This window comes from Musa acuminata, chromosome BXJ3-9, assembly GCF_036884655.1.
Source record: "Musa acuminata AAA Group cultivar baxijiao chromosome BXJ3-9, Cavendish_Baxijiao_AAA, whole genome shotgun sequence".
In the NCBI taxonomy this organism is placed as follows: Eukaryota; Viridiplantae; Streptophyta; class Magnoliopsida; order Zingiberales; family Musaceae; genus Musa; species Musa acuminata.
In genome coordinates, this window is record NC_088357.1 from 16,857,666 (window position 1) to 16,873,079 (window position 15,414).

At 39.0% G+C, this 15,414-nt stretch overlaps 2 protein-coding genes across 7 annotated transcripts; both read left to right on the forward strand.

Annotated features, from left to right (window-relative positions):
- The first annotated feature begins 669 nt into the window (after positions 1–669).
- Positions 670–8,418, forward strand: LOC135650018 (cyclin-H1-1-like). Of its 3 annotated transcripts, none has more exons than XM_065169070.1 (15): positions 670–907; positions 991–1,062; positions 1,311–1,361; positions 1,668–1,746; positions 1,868–1,983; positions 2,058–2,131; positions 2,434–2,554; positions 2,647–2,715; positions 2,897–2,938; positions 4,995–5,072; positions 5,770–5,828; positions 5,934–6,018; positions 7,739–7,827; positions 7,919–7,996; positions 8,123–8,418. In XM_065169070.1, the coding sequence occupies exons 2-14, from the start codon at positions 1,003–1,005 to the stop codon at positions 7,992–7,994; spliced, it is 999 nt and encodes a 332-aa protein (XP_065025142.1). In that variant the 5' UTR covers positions 670–907; positions 991–1,002; the 3' UTR covers positions 7,995–7,996; positions 8,123–8,418. The 3 variants fall into 3 exon arrangements, with proteins under 3 accessions (XP_065025142.1, XP_065025143.1, XP_065025144.1); XM_065169071.1 differs by having other exon boundaries at positions 687–893; XM_065169072.1 differs by having other exon boundaries at positions 768–907; positions 977–1,062.
- A 2,218-nt stretch (positions 8,419–10,636) lies between these two features.
- LOC103998403 (heat shock 70 kDa protein 8) lies at positions 10,637–15,401 on the forward strand. Of its 4 annotated transcripts, none has more exons than XM_018818236.2 (3): positions 10,638–10,876; positions 11,712–11,784; positions 13,401–15,401. In XM_018818236.2, the coding sequence occupies exons 2-3, from the start codon at positions 11,777–11,779 to the stop codon at positions 15,166–15,168; spliced, it is 1,776 nt and encodes a 591-aa protein (XP_018673781.2). In that variant the 5' UTR covers positions 10,638–10,876; positions 11,712–11,776; the 3' UTR covers positions 15,169–15,401. The 4 variants fall into 4 exon arrangements, with proteins under 4 accessions (XP_009418147.2, XP_018673781.2, XP_018673780.2 ...); XM_018818235.2 differs by having other exon boundaries at positions 10,638–10,871; XM_009419872.3 differs by lacking the exon at positions 11,712–11,784 and having other exon boundaries at positions 10,637–10,871.
- The last annotated feature ends 13 nt before the right edge of the window (positions 15,402–15,414 follow it).

Below are 15,414 nucleotides of genomic sequence, written 5' to 3' on the forward strand. Positions count from 1 at the left end.
TTCTTTTTTTGCCTAACTTTCATAACTATCGTTGATGATGTCCAAAATTATGAATCTTTACGAAATTTGAAGAGAAAGTTTGGTTCTAGTTTTTCATGTAAATGTAGTGCCATTCCTCATGAGGGTTAGCCAAGTCAAAAAAACACTTTCCCCTCGTATTACACTACTCTTTGGATGGATGAGCGAAGATAGATATCTAACAGAATTTGCTTGACATCTTTTTGAAACTATATATTTAATGTATAATTAAAAACACATGAGGGAGGATCAATCACGTGATAAAAAAAAATACTGTATTACCGAAACCGAATATGAGATATATCAGCTGTACAATAACATATAATATCTAGATAAATTAATAAAGTCATGAAAGGATAAAAAGAATAATCAGAACGTATAATTTATCTTAGTTTAATGAGTTTGAGATTATATCTATTTGATCAACTTTTTTGGGTCACAATTTAAAATTTTAAATCAAAATAAATTTATTCCAGCTACTTGACTGAAATGCCCCTATTATCTGGGGATCCGTTTAGCTCAAGTTCCCCTGTAGCCATTACCATGCCCTGTTTACTTCTACCCGGCAGCCCTTACCAAGCCCAACATAGGCTGTGCGTCCGGCCCGTTGTAATAGCTTAAAGACGGACGGGCCTCTGCGTGTCACCCGTGGAGCTGGCGCTACCAGAACAGCGCGATTTCCCCCATCCGATTCTGCCGTCGTCCGACGCCGAAGCCCTACTTCGCCGTCCGCCGTCCACCGTTAACCTCTGCCTCCACTGCCCTAGGAAGCGGAGGTAGAGCGGTGACGCTTGTCGAATACGCCCTCATCGATCCATGGCTTTTGTATCGTAGGGTTTAGAGAAGCTTGCGAGCAGAAGTCGATCCTCGTGTGGGTTTGTAATCAAAGGTTTCCCTTATAACCCGACCATCGATCCCCAACTTTCTTGATATGTTCCTCATCCAAGGTTTCATCTAGAGGGTCTTTTCCAGTTGGGAGCAGCAATGGCGGACTTCCAGACCTCTACCCATCGGTCGAGGTGGATCTTTTCACCTCAGGAATTGGTATATGCAGTCGTTCTGTTGTTTCTCCGTTTCATCAATGCCTAAGTGTGGTAGTTATCGGAGATTTCGAAAAAGTCACGATCTTTGGGATCAAAGTAGCTTCTTTCTCGGAAATTGTTCTTGACTAGAAACCTGTTCTTATGTTTGCTGGGCTTTGCGAGTCCATATGATTCTGATCCTTTTTATTTGATATTATCATAAAATTTTTTCCGTCGTAATAAATGCTTAATATTTTGCTCTTCTTACAGTTGGAGAAGCGTGAGGCTGCTAACCAAAGAGCCACTAAGTCGCTCGAACAGGTGTTTTCAGTAAAGCTGGCGCTTTTTTGCCCCTTCCTATTGGTGCACTAGTAATAGCTTTGTCAATCGTATATTTGCTACTCACGTGCCCCAATTAAACTGTATATTTGCTACTCAGGTGCCCCAATTAAACTTTATACAACTCCTAAGTAGCTGTTATGTTTAGAATCTTGCTTATTTTGGTGGACGTTATCATCATTCTTTTCCCTTCGCTGCTTAAAAGTTTTGCACTTCTTTATCTGCTTTGTGATAACCTTTTAAATATGCTTATCAATACTGGTCTAGATTACCTAATCTTTCATGTAGTTTGGAGTGACACGGTTGGAAGTTCATCTTGATGGGTCAGTCTCATATGCTGAACCTATACTTGACCAGAAAGATAATGGTAACATCTTGCAAATCTCTACTTTTGCTTTGGTATATGTCTCCTTTATCTACTTTTTCATTGTATGGCCATTAATGATGGATTTTTATAACATTGGCAATCTTGCGTCATATTCTCTCAGCTGAGCGCTCACTTCCCAAGCCTCTTAACTGTGAAGAGGAACAACATATGCGTATTTTCTATGAGCAAAAAATCCAAGAAGTTTGTCTAGCATTCAAATTTCCACACAAGATTCAGGTAAATTTATTTATTTATTTCTGTACTCATGGTAGAATAGCTGATCTCATGCAAATTGTGCTTTTACCATGCAGGCAACAGCAATTATGTACTTTAAAAGATTCTATTTGCAGTGGTCTGTAATGGAGCATCACCCAAAACATATAATGTAAGAATATAAGTTACAATGTTGGTTTGTTCATAGCTTATATAATTTTTCTGAATATAGCTACTTTTAAGGCTAGGTTGTTAATTTTGGACTGCTTCTGCACTTCGAGAAAAAAGAAAAAAAAGTATACTTCATGTTGGAACACTTTATACCTTAAGAATTCCAGTTGAGGTTTTGATACCTTTTTAAATAATCACTTCCTTAGGTTTATCTTCCTTGGTTGTTTAAGCTTTCATTAAGGTGAGTTCATAATGTGTTCTAAATGTATAATCAAGGTTTCTTTTTTCTTGTGCAAACAATAGGCTAACTTGCATATATGCTTCCTGCAAAGTAGAAGAAAATCATGTATCAGCTGAGGAACTTGGGAAAGGAATTCAACAGGATCATCAGATTATTCTCAATAATGAGATGGTTGTTTATCAGGTGCATATCTATTTCAAATTTATATTCCAGATACTTTATTATGTTTGTCTTGTTTCTTCATATTGCCTTTCTCTGATGTCGACCAATTTCAGAGTCTTGGTTTTGATTTAATTGTATATGCTCCGTATCGGTCAGTTGAAGGTTTCATTGAGGACATGCAGGTGAAATTTCCTGTTTCTGTTAATGCATTTACAGAACATGTTTTTGTGTGAAAAAGAGTTTCAGCTTGGGCATTTTAGATTGTTTGCCTTCTTGCTTGATTATGCTTTGATTTTAATGCAAAATTTTGCAGCACCTGCTATGATGATTATCAATGACTAACTCTTTGTCTTGATTGTGAAGGAGTTTTGTCATGCAAGGGATGAAGAGCAGGAGAAGTTCAAGGTACATCCTTTTGCTGTTAACTAATATCAAGCTTGGTACTATTAGTGCTGGGTTCTATTGCATGACATATGTCAAAAAAATTTATCATTTTCATCATTATTTTGTTTATAGACTAGTTTCATACCCATTGCTATGTGCTGAATTTCCAACACTGTATTGGAGAATAGATATGGTGCAACAATTTACAATTATAGACATCTATAAACAACATTATCAAGAAGGGTTTATACTATCAATTGCTGTTGGAGAATATCATGGAACCATTAGCCATCTCCTACTTGATTGTAGCTTCAAGTAACATAGCTCCATTCAAGGACTGTCTTACCGCCTGAAACAGTATGAAATGGCTGGTACATACTGGTCTGCATTTGGACCGATATGTGGCCCACTCCCGTTTCGGGCAGTTCAGTCCAACTCAAGGAAAAAATAAAAAAGAAAACCTAAAATAATGATGGGGCTCGTCCAACCCAACGTTTAAAAAAAAAACTAAAATAACAACTAGGGCTCGCACAAGCCCCTCTTCTTGCGACTCTACCATCGTTGTTGTTGTTGCCATTCAATGTCGTATCAGCCTTCTTTTCGTGACACTACAATCGCCATCGCTGTCATTCAATGTCACATGATTCTTCTTCTCATTGTTGTCATCGTCTCGTGATGCTACTGCCATCGCCATTGCCATGATTCTTCTATCTCTCCAGGTGTTCTTACACCTGTTCTCCTCTTCTTTCTTCTTTCACCTCCATCGCTTCCTTTTCTTCTTCCTCTTATTCCTTCTTCCTTCTCCTCTACTGCTTCTTTCTTCTTCTTCCTCTGCCACCATTTCCTCTTCTTCTTCCTCTTCCTCCACTGTCTCTCCTTCCTTCCTTTCTCCTTTCTTCCTCCACCCACCCTTCCTCTTCTCTTTTGTCTTTCTCTCCAAAATGCTGGTATGGACCAGTGTATTGACACATGGTACACCAGTATTGATCAGTATGTACTAGTCTGATAGATCACCGAAATAGGTTCAGTACCCGAAACAGTTATCTTTAGCTCCATTACAGAGACTGTAAAATACATTGTGATCTTAAATTTACACTGCATACCAGAAGAAGCAATGTCATTTTGGAACAGTATCAGGATCTTCTTCCAATGGTGCATTTGCAGATATCAGAGCAAGAAAATCTTTTGGCAGAAACAACTCTTCCATTATAGATACTGCAAGAAATGCAAAAACTTTTCAGTGATGGAAGTCTTTTTCTATGCTAAATGCTCATGACCTAGACCTGCTAAAGAATCTTCTTTCTAAAATAATGTCCTCTCAGCCTTTCCCTATTTATGACTCTCCCCGACTTGTTTGTACCCATAATTGCCCTTCCCTTAATTATAAAATCTTACACATTCTCTACATTTTTCTTAATGAGATAGTGCATTGGTCACAGCCCACTGCTATTTCTAGTATAAAAAAGCAGCATCACTGTATCATAATTGTACATGTTAACCCACTTATTGCATTAAATTAGTCATACATCTGAATCCTTTCCCCTGAAGACCTACCCAGAGTTTTACTGGTACTAAATTTGGACATATGCCACTTTGTATTTCCCTTTTCTTTTGGTTCAGTGAGACTAATGCCAAAGGTTTTCTAACAGAACTACAAGTCAGGTTCGAACAATAATTTAGCAAATTATGTGAAACTTTCAGTCCATTTTGGCTGTAGTTTTCAGTTAATTGTAAGAAAAGCTTAATTTGAGGATTTTGTTTGACTTTTTCAACTATCTGGTTCCTGTAAGGTGATTGTATAACAACAGAAGTATATTGTTAGTGTCAAGGAAAAATTATTGGTAAAAGGATGTAATAATGTTGCTTAAGCATATTTGTCTGCATGGATAGATGTGCGTGCAAGTCCAGTTTTTGTGAAGCTTGATTAAATTAGATTGTTAAAGCATACATTGTTAGTAGTTATCTTGTTTTGATAGTAAAAAATGTATCAATCATATAGCATCTGAGTGCTTGTAAGTAAGACTTGCATGCCTTTGCTTTTAAGATTTTCACTAATTCCCTCCAATTGCATTTCAAGAACTTCCTGCAAACTGCTAATGCAGAGGTAGACCGGATAATGCTGACTGATGCACCTCTTCTCTATCCTCCTGGGCAGGTGATATGCTTATTCCAACTCCAATTTCATGCAAGGTTATTATTTTTTTTCTTAATTTCAAGTGAAGCATCAATGGCTTCCTTTTTAAAAAAAGTTTTGCCAATCTTTGTTATAATGGCTTTTTTTTCGGAGTGTCATGTCAGAGGACATTATACCTAAGAAACTGGGCTATGAAACTCCACATTTCTAGCATCTGGCATGCTCCTTGTTATTCCTTTCTTGGCTATATGGACATGTTCCCAGACTGTTTTGTGCTGAACCTGATATGGTCCATGTGATTCTTGATTGGAGAGACATCATGCTAGTATGAAGGCTCCTATAGTTGAAATGCTTGACTCTGTGCTTAATCCTTTTGTGATTGAATTATGATTAATTAGATATTAATGAGATATTATTTCTATTGAGACATCCGATTAGTTAGTACATTATTATACAAGTGATAGGTTAGGTTTGAGACCACGTGTGAGCCTCAAGTATACCATTTAATATAATGAAATTTTTCATAAAAAAGGATTAATGAGATATTAAAATATTTTACTATCATAGTCTTCACAAATACCTGTTGGCCACGTGTAACCAAATATGTTGTAATTCTAAAATGTTTGATTCTCATTAATTTTAAATTGTAAGCATCTTTCCCCAAATCTACATTGATGTATTATGAGGTCTTCTAAAGAACCTTTTTGCTGCTTTTCAGTTGTCACTGGCTTCCTTGCATAGGGCAAATGAGGTGCACGGAGTCCTCGATTTTGAAAGGTACTTGAATATTTCTGTGAATTTTTCTCTTATTTTGGCAAGCGAGAATATTTTTTACTTTTGGTTCCAGGTTATGACATATGCCATGTTCAATTAATATTGCAGATATTTGAATATCCTACTATCTCGACAGCACTCTGCGTACTCTACTTCTCAGCTATTTGAATCTTTGAAGTCCATTGATACATTGGTAATTGTCATCAAAGTTGAGAAGTTTTATCATTCTTGGTGGTGTTTTGGTTGCCAAAGTACCAGTGGAAGTTAACTGCAATGCCATAGCAATTATACTTGGTTTTTGATGAATTACTTTTCTGCATGATTCTGGACCTGATTGTTTTGATGCATAATTTTGTGCAACTTATTCATTCTTCTTTCTAGGTTAAAATTTTATCAGATCTGCAGATACCAGTGCAAATTGAGTTATCAATATCTTGTCTTTAGCACTGGTTCTTAGGACACTGTCACTACTTAACATAATGGTTTTTCATGTCTAATTCCGAGCACATACAACTCTGTTCTGAAACAAGTTTGTATGAGAACTGCCTTCTGAGAAGCTGATTTAATTAATTTTCTGCTAATGTCCCTCAAAAGGTAAGGGGACATAAAGTTTACATATAAATGAGTGAGGCTGATAAATTTACAAAATTGTTAAAAGCGTGACTTATTTTTTATATGGTGCATGAATCTTTAAGATGATAGCTGACACAAAAGTCACTCAATCATGGGACCTTCAACAGTTCTACATATCTGATGCTTGCAGTTGTGGGTCTTCAATATACTAGTAGGTAGTATCATCGTTCACACAAGGACTGCCTGTAGTCTGATGGTGTTACAGCAAATGAAAAGCAAGGAGCAGATTGATTATACATTGTAGGAATAAATTTTGTGATCATGAGAAGAAACTTAGCACATAATTTGATATGTTCTTAGTATTTTGGGTATGTCTTTAAATATTAGCATCTATCGCTCTAGAAAATTGAGGTTTAAATAGATCTCATCTTTCTTGAGTAAGGATTAATTGGCTCATGTTTAAGAAGGAATTCCTTTAGGACTAAATACCAAAAGTCTCACTGATTTGTTCCTATAATTGAAGTTGTCATTCTTCTAGGATTGTGGATTTGGCATATGCTGTCGAAAGCTCAGGTTTAATTTATTAAATTCTTTAGAGTTCTTTCTCCATATTTTGATGGTAAGCGTCCACAATGTATATCTTAGTTATTCATAATATAGAATTTGAGTTTCCTTAATAGTAAAACTGTTGGCCTGTGTCCCTTACCAGTTTTGGTAGCTTCATGATACTGTCTCTTTTTGTTGGTTAGAATAGTTTGACTTCTAATTTTTTTTTTTCCCCATGACTTCATGTAAAGCCACCTGAGCTGTTGGTTTTTTATTCTATTACCTTAACAAAACAGTTGAATCAATTCTCTTAATCAACTTGTTTCAACCTCCCATTAGCAGCAGTTACTTTCCCTGGTGCATACTTGATCTCTGTAATTCATTTTCTAGTTCTTGTAGGATATACATAAAGAGGCCTTCATCATAGAATTTTAAAACTTAAAACATAGTATTTATTTTATTATCATCTCTCTCTTAGGAAACCAGTGTCAGCCTGGCGGTGGTAGGCTATTGAAACTCATCACTATTCAAATCCAGTGTCCTCACTGAAGCATGTCGAGACTTTCGTCTCCTTTGCTAGCATAGAAAATGACAGTAAATTGACCATACATGTTGGAGCTTTGTAAGATTGCCATCACCAAGGATAGGCTTAAAACATTCGGCCTTGCTAATAACATTGCTAAAATTATGGAAAGTTTTGCTATTGAGACCGAATGAATTCTCTCCTAGATTAGTGGAAATCTTGCTGTTGGCTCAGTGGGTTCTGTTTCTGATCTGTCAACAACTTCTTGCAGGTAGGTAAACTTAACATACCGACAGCGAAGGACATGAGGCACATTGATCGGAAACTGAAAAGCTGCTGGGATCCAAGCTCTCAAGACGAGTACGCCCTCTATTATGCCATCTACTGTGATGCTTCTCGTGGATTTTTCATTATCTTACTGTTCTTGTTCTTATATGGGCATATTCTGCAGAAACAAGAAGCGTGAGAAAAGATCGAAGCACAAATCAAAAAGAACAGCAAGCGAGATGCAAGGAGCACGTGCATAAATGTACATCCCATACAATTATCTAGAGTCAGAGTCCACAGGAAAACTTCATTATTTTGATCTTTCCTAATTCTTCTTCTTCTTCTTCTTCTTCTTTTACTCTTTTCTCAATTTTTTTGACGTTTGCAGGTAGCAAGTTCTGCACTGCAGTGGAGGATGTGCACAATATTGCATCCAACATCCTCAGTTATTATGAACCATGGTCCCTACCTCTGTTTGGTGCAATTTTTTGTGGGCCATTTTCGTATATCAATTGTGATTGATTATTGAGTCATTGTTTTGGTTCAAGTACTTGAGGTGTTGAGTCATTTTGTGGGCACGTATTTTATCGAGCCAGATGGAACCATTTTCTCTTACATCACATCTGTTTCTCAGGTTCATTCGACTTTGGCCAATTTGAGGGAAAAAAAACTTTTGGCCTTGTTTTGTGTGGCTCTCTTTTTTCCTTTCTGAAATTGACACCTTGCAAAGCTTGGAAGTAGCAGCATGTTGGCCATTATAATAAACTATAAAGGCTAAATATTTCTAACATTGGTTGACATTAGTATATTTGAGTTTCAAAAAATAAATCATAATATATTTACAATAAATTTTCATATCTTAGCATCGTAATGAGTTTTCGTGAGGGTGGTTTTTTTTTTTCTTTTTCTTTTTTCTATTACACAAGGCTTGATACGTATTTCGAAATCAGAGAACAATTAGCGGAGAAAAGGATTTTTTTGAAGGTTAGATGCATGAAGCTCGCTCGCTAAACATTTTATTCCATTCCAACAAACGGAGATGCATGTATGTATGGATGTGCAAATATCAATTCTTGGAGGATATTATTGCTAAAAAAATTGATTGCTAAATGTATGATTTGAACAATGTTAAGCCAATCATATGATATGCTTCCTTCCGCATCCAATATCGTTTATCATAAAATTTTGACCTTCAATTCCGTTTTTATCACTTGTAAAAACAAAAAAATTATATGGCATACTTCGATCGGAGGCAGCAATGCACTCTCAACTGCTATGACGATCGAGTACTCTCAGATCCTACGGCTTTGGCAGCCGTCGTCGTCGTCGAACACCAACACATGGTCCACCCACTCTGCGTCAACAAACTCCGACGATGCTTCCTTGTCGCTGAATTTGCGGCTTTGGCCATCGTTGAGCACCAACACATCGTCCACTGATTCCGTGCCAATAAACGCGGATGACGCTTTCTTGTCGGTAAAGATGGTCATGTCTGCAACCAGGACGAGCCGGCGACCGGCGAGAAACGTCACGGCGACAGCGGCGGCCTGAGCCGCGAAGGAGCAGATCTCCTGGGCCCAGAGCTCCACGTCGCCGGGGAGGTGGTGGGCGAGCACGTGGGTCACCTGCTGAGGGCCGAACACGGGGTGGACGAGGTGGGCGAGAGGCAGGACGATGTCGGCCGCGTCGAACGCCTGCACGAGCCCCGGGCCTCGGAAGGAGCCATCGATCTTGGAGATGCGGAGCTCGACGCGCGCGAGGGGATGCTGCGTTGCCGCTTCTTGGACTGCGAGAGGAGCAAAAACTTGGAGATGAACTGCGGTGTTGCCGTGCGAGCGCTGCATCTTCATGGCTTCCTTCGACTTCTTCCGCAACGGAGAGAGAGGAGGAGGACGAGGAAAGGATGAACGAGAGAAAGGGAGCGCAGGAGGAGAAGTCGAAGACTGAGAGAGAGAGAGAGAGAGACGAGGGAGGCGATGGGAGATGATATAGAAACGGAAGGGAAACAAACACCGGGCGAGTCGTAATCCAAGGAGGTCTAGGATTCGATTACGGTTGGGAGATAGAGTGGAATCTATCTAGTATCCTAATCCCAAACCGACTCGGATACTACTTCTTTTTCTATACTGACTCAGCTCAAGTTGACATCGGAATCTAATTTTGAGCCCATATATTTATGAGACAATCCATTAAAACAAAAAAGAAATCATTCGACGGACAGACAGTCCAATTTTCACAGTTCAAATACCCAAATAAACTTGTGTCGTTATTTCTGCATCAAAGTAATGGTAACTTTGGTGCAACCTCCTGCATGGATGGAACTGCCACATATGAGACATCAACAGATTAGTTATTTATTTATTTATTCCATTCCTCAATATGACGAGAACACCTTATCAATCTGACCCTTCAAATTAAAACAGATTAGCCACTATACTTGCTTCTACACAATCTTCTACCGGCATCTTCAAATTTTATTTATTGGATTGAATCAATGTCACGTGGAGGAGGAGGGCGAGTCTTCGTATTATATTTATTCTAAAACTAAATTGTATCATAATTATATCTTAAATAAATAGATCCGGTGATGTACCACCAGATTCTTTTCTTAAAAAATATTTTTATCTTAAGATTCTGAATTCGGATATTATTTTTACTATTTATCATTTTTTTTTATAAAAATGTATATATATATATATATATATATATATATATATATATATATATATATATATATATATATATATATTATGACTCGATAGAACACTTAAATAGAAAAAAAGATGAAAGGCGGGTGAACTTTTTTTTTCCTTCTCGCTGGATCCTGTAAGATCTGTTCTGGATTTTGGACGCCTTCTCTCGGATGAAGACAAGATTTTGTCGCCTCCGCTAGATTTTTGGTCGGACGACCATGTCGGGACATTACTCTTCTTTTAGATTTTGTAAGCCCACGAAGCTCTCCCTTCTGGAAGCGACTTATGCCGCTTTGGGTACCAGAACGATCCCAGGTGGCGCCCGCCGCTTGCCTCTCGCCCTCTCCAGAAGCTCCCCGCGCCTTATCTCTCTTCTCCTCCTCTTCTTTTCTTCCCCTTCCAAACTCCCAGGTTTGCCACCCTCGGCGGATCTCATCGGCCTAGGTGAAGTAAGAAGAAGCCTCCACTTCCGTTTCCTCTCTCTTGATTTCCTGTGAATGTCTGCTTTATGTTGTGTTCTTCACTGTGCTTGTTACTGTTGTTTCCCTCTGCAATCTCGAGGATGGGGGTCAGTGTACCACGTGGGGAACTCGTTTATTCTGGAATCGTAGTCATAACTTGATTTAATTGTCAGGATGAGTAGGCTTTCGATTTGTTTTGGTTTACTTTCATTTCTGGATTGGTCCGAATGTTTTCAGATTTTCTTGCATTAGATGGTATGGTGATTGGGATCCTCGTTTCATCTGTCGATCTTCTTGAATCCTGTTTTTAATGACGAGATGCAGCCTAGTTTACTGCTGCACATTTTCTTAAATAATCAGTGCCCTTTGGCCTTTGTTTCCCTCTTTTGATGTTGGGGTCTAATGCTCTTCTGGAGCTTTTGTCGTAGTGAATGAATCCTTTCACCGTTTCTGACCTTGTATCAGGGTTTTTATCTTCTAACCATGGTGAATTTAGTCATGGGGTTGTCTTTTGTGAATCTGACTTCTGATCATCATCAAAGTATGAAGCAGTTCATGTATGTAAAGTGTAAGAAGTTCTTTCTTGGAAAGGATGCAGTTCTGGGCACAAATTTGACATCATGTCTGTTCATCATCAAAATATGAAGTAGTTCATGTATGTAAGAAGTTCTTTCTTGGAAAGGATGCAGTTCTGGGCACAGATTTGACATCAAGTAGTCATCAGACATGTAGCTAATAGTTGGTTTGCCCATGCATCAAGCAATAAAGATACTTTCAGATAAGGGATGAATCTTAATTCTAATTGGCTTTTCTGTCGATCTAGGAACCCATCCCTTCAGGATGAGACAATTCTGAGTACTTCAATCCAGGTTCCTTGGAGCCGAGTAAATGGAACGGTTCGTAAAGCAATATCATTGATCCATGTTCCGTTTTTCGCTAGACTCATTTTTGAACTCTTTTCTATAACGAGAATAATGATTTCGGTCCTTTCACTGCAATGCTTCATATGGATGCTTTCTCCTATTTTGCCTTGATGTTCATATTGGATGGCTCTCGTTCTCTTAATAGAACACAATATTTGGATCACCAATTTTCATTTGGCTTATCAATTGCGTGAATGTTGAGCATGGGCTTGAGTACCTGATGACTTCTTAATCACATTATTTGAAATTGTGTGACTTCATATCTTTAAGCACTACGGAGAGCTAGAGTTGTTGTTCTTCTTTTCCTTTTCCCTATTGCTAGAATGGGTAACATGTTGCCATAAGATGTTCTTTATATTTTTGGTATTACAATGAATCTACATCATTCTAAGTTGGAGATAGAGATGCTCAAGTTAGATTAATCTCGGCTATAATTATCTCAGCCCTGAGATTAACATAACATTAGTTAGATCTTTGTAATCCTTTTAGCCCAGAACTGTGAGTTTGATCGATCTTCTGTGGACAAGATTTCTCCTTGCGATCATAAGCTAGTATGTGCTGTTGACATCCCTGCTTGAAGGCCACCACAACTTTACTATTTCGCTGGGCTTCTTTTCCTCTGTTGATTCTGAAAAGCTTCAAATGCTGAATCATGCCAACTGATGTTAATAAATTCAACTCATACGATAACCAAGAGATACCAATAGAGTAATCATTTTAATTTTTTTTTTCCTTAGTAATATTGTAACGTAATTGATAATACACTACTTTATTTAGGTATCGGTCCGTCTGTTGATTTGCACTGAACACAGCATCTCATTCTATTTTTGTTTATGAATCCATGCAAAGTTGAAATGTAAAAGGAAGCGAGAGAACTCAGACTGAGGCAACTACATGGGAAGCATCATAATAGGGCTATTGTTTGAGATTCTATGTTTTTCGCTAAACCTACATGAGGATGACATTCAATGTTGCATTTGTTTCGTCCTTTGCAATCTGAGGAAGAAAACGACCAATCAAATGTTTCTAAAATAAGGACATGATAACACGGAATGTAGTAGTCATTGATAGAGTTATATGGACACTAAGCATCCATTAATCGGTCCCAAGTTGCAGGGGCTCCTACATCACAAAGCCATAAAACAAAGCATATGTCCATAACCAACATTGATCAGCAGAAAAGTAAAGTAAATTAGAGACTTGATCATTCATTGTCAAAGAATTATGCAAGTGGATTGATCTTCTCAGAAAATGAGATTCGCATGGTAGAGATGTTTCTAGTTGGTATTAGCTTTCTCTGTTTTATGTCCTCAATTAATGACAACAAACATCAGAAAAAAGCTGAAGAATGAATTTTTTTCGAGAAACTATTGCTCTCCTTTGGATAATCAAATCAGTTAGTAAGTATGGATAATATGTTGATTAGTATATACAGTAGTTGGCCTTGGCATTTATCTATCGATTTAGATGGTGACGTGTAGTCCTTCAAGTTATCTTGGAAGTAGTCTAACATAATGTTTGTTGTTATGATTTGTTAAACATCAGTGCCTGGTTTGGAGGACTGATTTACTTGTGATCTCCTTATTCAGGATGGCTGAACAACCATACACGGTAGCTTCAGATAGTGAAACAACCGGAGACGACAAATCACAATCGGCATTTCATGATCTTGCAATTGGAATCGAAGTTGGGACCTCAAAATGTAGTATCGCAGTATGGAATGGTGCACAAGTGGAACTTCTTAGAAACACGAGAAAGCAAAAGTCTATGCGCTCATATGTCATGTTCAAGGATGATACGTCCTCTGGAGAAGCGTCCTCTGGAGGAGCAAGCAACAAAACAGCATATGAGGAAAAAGAAATATTGTCTGGAAGTGCAATTTTCAACATGAAGCGCCTAATTGGGAGAGCAGATACAGACCCAATTGTTCATGCTAGCAAGAACCTCCCTTTTGTTGTACAGACTTTGGGCATTGGCGTCAAACCATTCATCGCAGCTCTAGTTAACAATGTCTGGAGGTCTACCACACCCGAGGAAGTACTTGCCATATTCTTGGTGGAGTTAAAAACTATGGCAGAGGTCCAGCTCAAGCGCCTAATTAGAAATGTCGTTCTTACTATCCCCGTCTCTTTTAACCGGTTTCAGCAGATAAGGGTTGAGCGAGCCTGCGCAATGGCTGGATTACATGTGCTGAGGCTGATGCCGGAGCCAACCGCTGTGGCACTACTGTATGCACAACAACAACAACAACAACAGCAACAATCTTTGCATGGAGGTATGGGAAGTGGCTGTGAGAAAGTTGCTCTTATATTCAATATGGGTGCAGGCTACTGTGATGTTGCTACAACTGCGACTGCAGGAGGAGTTTCCCAAATCAAAGCAATGCAAGGCTGCACCCTGGGTGGAGAGGATATACTTAAGAATGTCTTGTATCACCTTCTGCCAAACTTTGACAGCCTTTACTCAAACCGTGATACGAACAAGATAAGGTCCATGGGACTGCTACGAATTGCGGCACAAGATGCTATCCACAGGCTCTCTACCCAATCTAGTGTTCAGATAAATGTGGACCTGGGTGATGGGACAAAGATGCAGAGAGTCCTGCATCAGTCGGAATTTGAGGAGGTAAACAGAAATGTGTTTGAGATTTGCGAGAAGCTTATAAAGCTGTGCCTGGCTGATTCCAAACTAGCTGCAGAAGACATAAATGATGTCATACTAGTAGGAGGATGCTCTAGAATTCCGAAGATTAGAAGTTTGGTATTGGGGTTGTGTAAGAAAGAGAAGGAATATGAAGGCATGGATGCACTCGAGGCTGCAGTTACCGGTGCAGCCCTTGAAGGAGCTGTTGCTTCTGGAATTACCGATCCTTCAGGAAGCTTGGATATGCTCACCATACAGGCCACTCCGCTAAGCCTAGGAATTCGAGTTCATGGTGGAGGATTTGTGCCAATCATACAGAGGAACACGGCGATACCGGTAAGAAAGAGCACGATCTTCACGACCACTCAGGATGGCCAGACCGAAGCCCTGATTGTTGTTTACGAAGGGGATGGGAAGATGGTGGAAGAGAACCATCTGATGGGCTACTTCAAAGTGACGGCGATTCCACTGGCGCCGAAAGGGACTGCTGAGATAAGTGTCTGCATGGATATCGATGCGGCGAACACGCTTCGAGTGTTTGCTGGTGCAATGATGCTGGGCACAGACCGTGCCAACTCACCTTTCTTCGAAGTGAGAATGCCTACATTGGATGATGCTCATGGTTGGTGCGCACAGGCTCTTGTGAAGACTCATGGCTCTGCTTTGGATTTGACTACCATCCCAAAAGAGTTGCAGCCGCAGAAAGTACAATAAACTGTATCAGCTCATGGGAGATCTCTGACGGGAATATATTTTCGTTTGTAGCAACGTTGTGATGATAGCTGTAAACTGGGAGACTCTATGATCCCTGTGTTCATCAATAAGTTGCAGATGCAGTGTGTGATCGTGTGCAAAAGGTGTTGTAGATTGCTGTTTGTGTCTTGATTGATGGATGTAGTATCGGTAGTTCAATTTGTTTATAGACTCGAAATGCCCTATTTTGTTTCCCTCCATGTGCAA